Source organism: Cibotium barometz, chromosome 37, assembly GCF_041138505.1.
Source record: "Cibotium barometz isolate CiBa-2024 chromosome 37, ASM4113850v1, whole genome shotgun sequence".
In the NCBI taxonomy this organism is placed as follows: Eukaryota; Viridiplantae; Streptophyta; class Polypodiopsida; order Cyatheales; family Cibotiaceae; genus Cibotium; species Cibotium barometz.
In genome coordinates, this window is record NC_141082.1 from 29,176,042 (window position 1) to 29,181,866 (window position 5,825).

General features: G+C 44.1%; 1 protein-coding gene across 1 annotated transcript; it reads left to right on the plus strand.

The window, feature by feature from the left end:
- Window positions 1-495: 495 nt before the first annotated feature.
- LOC147617135 (putative aquaporin TIP-type) lies at window positions 496-3,101 on the plus strand. The gene is made up of 4 exons (XM_086776724.1): window positions 496-775; window positions 1,611-1,800; window positions 2,028-2,516; window positions 2,614-3,101. The coding sequence occupies exons 1-4, from the start codon at window positions 651-653 to the stop codon at window positions 2,941-2,943; spliced, it is 1,134 nt and encodes a 377-aa protein (XP_086632850.1). The 5' UTR covers window positions 496-650; the 3' UTR covers window positions 2,944-3,101.
- The last annotated feature ends 2,724 nt before the right edge of the window (window positions 3,102-5,825 follow it).

A 5,825-nucleotide genomic window follows, 5' to 3' on the forward strand; every position in this document is an offset into this window, starting at 1 on the left:
CATAAATGTATGTACTCATATGAATATGTAAACACCCTCTTTCTTGTGTGTATGTGTGTGAATGAGAGTGAGTGAGTGCGTGAGTGAGAGAGAGAGAGAGCACCCAGACACATACATACATATTTGTGTGTATGCATATGAGTATGTATACATGTGTAAGTACATGTATGTATCTATCAATATAAATAAATAAATATATCATGGCAATTACAAGAAAATAGTGGTAGGGTAATATAGAACACTCACTTGTTGATAAAATTGATTAAAAGATTGAAATAGATGATTGGGGGAAGGAACAAGGCTAATATAGAGCACATACTTGTTAATAAAAATTATTAAAAGATTGAGAGATTTTTGAAAATAGATGATTGGACCATGATGATCTGATGACCATGTGTGGTGGATAGGATGCTCTCCTTTTATTATGTTTTAAAATTTAAATAATTTATATCAAATTTACTTTGTAAGACTGGGTCAAGATCAGAAAAGAAAGCCAATTTGGAGTCTAGCAAAGTGACAGCCCGAGTCTCAGCAGCACATTGATGGAGTTTTAGAGGGCCAGCCGGCTAGGTCAATGTAGCACTGTGATGTGCAGTCTCTGACGAGAGAGGGAGAGAGAGAGAGAGAGCGATTGTCGCAGTTCAGAAGCCATGGCGGATCCTGATTACTACGTGAACCTCCCTTCCCGGCGTGGCCTCCCCTCTCCTTCCACTGTCCTCTCACCTCGCCTCGCTACCTCCTTCAGACGTCGCGATGCGAGAACCCCTCGCTCCAGGTTAGCATCTCTCGCTGAGAGGAAGTCTGTGGCAGCCCGCCTGCGTTTGTGCAAGAAAATCTCCATGCCTGCTTGGTCCCAACGTCTATGTGTGGTGGGAGCTTGCATGCTTTTGTGCAAAGTAGTGCATTGTGTGCCTCCAAGCTGAGTACCTCTGAAAAACAGTAATGCACCCTTACTAACCACATTTGTTTTGAGTTAATCACTTCTCTATAACCAAGTTAATCACATTTTGTTTGAGCTAATCACACCTCTAAAAGCAAGCGAACCTCCATTTCGGACAGGTGTGTATTTTGCAACACTTGCACCCTAAGTCACCAGATCTGCATTTGTTTTGCTTGTGGTTTGATCAAGCCTTGCCTGCATTATGCAAATCAATGCATCCAACCTTATCACAAATCTAAAATCAAGCCAATCACTGTCTCTGTTAATAGACGACACTACAGTGCTGGCAATGATCTTGGATTTAGAGACGTGATTAGCTAATCACAATGTATTGAGCTACTCTCATGTCTAAACCCAAGCTAATCGCAATGTATTGTCAAGCTAATCCCATCACCAGATGTGCATTGCAGCTAAGTGATCAGATGTAATTATCTTGGTTTGAGAGATGTGATTAGCTTGGCTTTCCAAATATGATTAGCTGATGACATCTCTTAAAAGAATCCTTACTTAGAAGAAGTTGTGCATTGTTATTTTTGGTTGAGCTTTGAGTGCCAATATGCTCCCATGCTATGTGCACTTGTTTTGAGTCTGTAGTCACATTGCTTGATTTGAGCATGTGCATTGATGCTGGTCTCTGTGTTCATATCTAGATTTGGCTTAATTTTCCCAGATTGCATCAAGAAGAGTTACCTCAAGTAGAAGAGGGAACAAGTGATGAAGAGTATGTGGAGCAAGTCTATGAAGGGTCCTTGGTGCACTACTACCCAGAGGAGAGAAGGGTGTCCAAGTTGGAGAAGCGCTTTGAGTTTACTGGCACTATCCCAATATTATTGGGCTTTCAAGACTTCATCAGTCCAGAGGTATGCCAATCCTTTCATGAACTCTTCTTTGCAAACGAGGAACACTTTTCTTTCACCCCATTGTGGAGTCAGGGGGAGGGATGGACCAGAATCAAACCCGTATCCAAGAGGAGAAAGGTCGCCGCCTTATCCACCCGGCTATTCTCCCCACCCCTTAATCCTTTCATGAACTCTTGATTAAATCCCTTGGTGAATTTGCTTCCAAGGATAATTGGTGGAATGTGTAGGTGTGGAGGGCCGCCATATCCGAGTTTTTGGTCACGGCCCTTCTGATTTTCGTGAGCAGTGCTGGGGCTATCACATGCTTGCAAGCGGGTTTCACATCCAGTGGAGCTGCCATTTCCATCATCGAGTTTCTGTGCCTGTCTTTCTTCATCTTGGCAGCTGCCCCAGCATCTGGAGGCCATCTCAACCCAGCCATTACGTTTGCCACGATGCTGACTGGTTTTTCTTCTCCAGCAAGAACTCTCATGTATGTGATAGGCCAGTCAGCAGGTTCAGTAGTTGGTGCCTTGGCTCTGAAAGTGATAGTGGCGGAGGATATAGCTGAACAGTATGGATTAGGGGGTTGTCTTCTGCGGAACACAGTTCTGAACGATGGAGAGCTGGTTGAAGCAGGGATTGCAACAGGGCCGGGCCTGCTCGCGGAGTTTGTCTTCACCTTAACACTCCTCTTCTTTGCATTTTCAGTGGCATTGGATCCCAAGCAGTTCCAGGTTAGTGTCAGAAACACCTGGTTATCTCTCTGTATTTAGCATTGCTGCTTGGTTGACAGATTGTTGAGAGGAAGATATCTTTCCACATTTTTTACAGGTTACAGGTCCAATTCTGGCACCATTTATGATAGGCGCCGTGATCGCCTTGCTGATCTTTGTATCCGGGGGGTTGATGGATGTGGCTGGGGGCTACACAGGGGCAGGGCTGAATCCTGCAAGATGTTTTGGGCCAGCAGTAGCCATGGGGGGCACGCTGTGGGTGGATCACTGGGTATGGTGGGTGGGCCCCTTCCTGGCTGCTCTGGCTATTGGAATCATATACCATGTGGTGCCTCCTCACCATGTGGAGCTTTACCGCTCTCGTGCAGATATTTTCACTCAACTTGGTGACGTTTTTAAGACACGGTTTTCCTTGTCCTCATCATAGACAGATGGTTTTCATGTGTTTTGGCACTGCTTGCATTCAAGCTTCTGTGTAATTTAGAAGAGCATTTTCTCTTCATTGAGCAAGGTTTTCTGTAATGTGGACCTATATTTTCTCTTCATTGAGCAAGGTTTGCTGTAATATGGACCTATATTTCTCCATCTTTGCTACAGTAGTTTTGTACGATGAGGATGTATTGAGTTGCTTTGATACAGAGATGTAATGTTAACAGGTTGCAGAAACTTGCTGCTGTTTTCCCTCTGTCAGGTGTAGGTCAAATGATTTATAATCTCCAAACTCTTCATCCATCTTCCTCCCTATCCCCACTTCCATTTCCTCTCGAGTCTCTTCCTTCCTGCCCTCTCTCCCCTTCTCGTTTCCTCAGCCTGGAGCATTGCCAAGGTCTGACCTGCTCAGAAGTCACACTTCTTGCAGGTGGTTTCTATCATATGGTCTTGGCTATGACACTAAAGGACTCATGTAGTATGTACTACATACTACATATGTTGATGTAATATATATTTACCCTTCATCCATCTTCCTTCCTATCCCCTTTTCCATTTCTTCTTGAGTCCCTTCCTCCCTCCCCTCTTCCCTTCTCGTTCACTCAGCCTGGAGCATTGCCCAGGTCTGCCCTGCTCAGAGCGTATCATATGGTCTTGGCTATGTGACACTAAAGATGGTGCCTATCATATGGTCTTGGCTGACACTAAAGGACTCATGTAGTATGTATTACATACTACGTATATATTTACCATCATGTGATATTATTATAATTATCAATGATCGTTAATGCAAAACTAGTGCTATATTATTACTCCTAAATCATTAGTTTACATTTAAGTATTCGAACACAATACGCTCAAATGTAGGTTTCCAAAATTTGGGGGGGCAAGGGAAAAAATTGTAGCAAAGAAAAAAGGTTAAATCATGAAGACAAACAACAAAAAAAATACGGTACATGTTAGTAAAGTGCCTTCGTATTAGATATGGTTTCTTGGAAATGCTGGCGAACTTACCAAGGTGTTTCTTATCGTCATCCTATGTCAATATTTATGCAATGCCATTGCCCTCTGGCCCCCACTCGTGTCTGCTTATTGCTAATAGATTAGTGTGCATCTCATGTATGATTTGGGAATATAGTTTGTTCAAATGCAGGATGTTGTCGATGGCTTGCATCTAGGATCCTCCCTGAGTCACAATGTTTAGAACACATCTTGATTTCACAAAAATTGAAGCTATAATAGGTGAAGCCTCATGCGCCCTTGTCAGCCAGGATCTAGATGAGAAGGTGGTGAGCTATCATGCTCTGTTGGAAATCCTTGGCTGAGGCTTCTTGGCAAAGCTGACTACAGAAATGCAGGATGCCGATGCGCTCGCGAAGAACTGAAACCAGACAGGGACCCGGAGCAATAAACAGACACTTCAGATGCCAAACAAGTGGAAATAACCATAAACAATATCAAAACACTAACAAATATATGAAAACTTAGTGGAAATAACCATAAAGAATATCAAAACACGACACTAAGCCGAAACGGCAGGCCCCCCATAAGCAATATCAAAACTATATGAAAACTCAGTGGAAATAACCATAAACAATATCAAAACACCGCACTAAGCTGCAACGGCAAGCCCCCCATAAGCAATATCAAAACACCGCACTAAGCCGAAACAGCAGGCTCCCCTAGGAATTGCTTTATTCCAATGAATAATCAGATCCATATAAACCAAGATGCGGGTACAATCTTGCACCGGATTTTCCACAAAGCTCGGCAAACACGTGCTCAAAGATTTGCTACCCCAAGGTGCGGGTACAGTCTTGCACCGGATTTTCCACAAAGCTCGGCAAACACTTGCTCAAAGATTTGGGGTAGCCATCAGCACCACAACTAGTGCAAGTCAACCCTTGAACAACAGCCCGGTACGGTGCCAAATCTAGCCCCGAAATCCATGCCAAAACAGCCCCCAAAATGGAGCCTCAAATCCACCCCAAAGGAGCTCTCAAATCAATCCATGATGTCTCCAAAATAATCCTAGAAAAGCTCTCAAATCGCTGTCCCAGATTCCTCCAAAATTAGTCCTTGAACCGATGCCTTGGAGGGAGTGGTGAAGAGAGAGGAGGAGGATTGCCGTACTTGTACGATTGTTGTACGGACAACACAAGAGGGAGAAGAACCTACTGGTTGCTGTACCACTATACGGCCAACGAATTTGAGAGGAGGAGACGCTGCCCAGTTGCCGAACCACTGTACGGCTTGTGCTAGAGAGCGACAAAAAGGGAGCCCTGTTGCTATACCACTCTACAGCATGTAGAGAGAGCCAAAATTTGATTGCTGTACCACTATACGACCGGCTGAACAGAGAGAGGAGGTATTGCCCAATTGTTGTATAGTTTGTGTCAGAGAGGAGAAGGATTGCCCAATTGCTCTCCACTGTACGGCCAACGCCGGGGAGAGCCCAGCCTACTGCCCATTGTATGAGCAGTACAAGGGGGAGAGGAAAAGCATTGCTGTCCACCTGTACGGCCAGCACAAGGGAAAGAGAAAGCTGCTCGGCCTGTTGTCCACCTATACGGTCAGCGTAGAGAGAGAGAGAGAGAGCTGAAGAGGCTGCCCATTTGTGTGATGCAAATCACCACTCCTCCCTTTCATAGAGTCGGCCAGCCTCAAATATAGCTGTCCTTTTTTCCCTTTTTACCAAAAGTGGTTGATGGGCCAAAATTACTAGTTTTTATGCTTTTATAAAGTCCAATAGCACTATTTTATATGTGCTTTTCCCACTTTTTGCCATAAGTAGCTTTTCTCCTAAAAATAGCTATTTTCAAGCTTTTCCCAAACTTGTTGGCCAAGTTTGCTATAGGCGCCTCCTTCTGTGCATAGTTA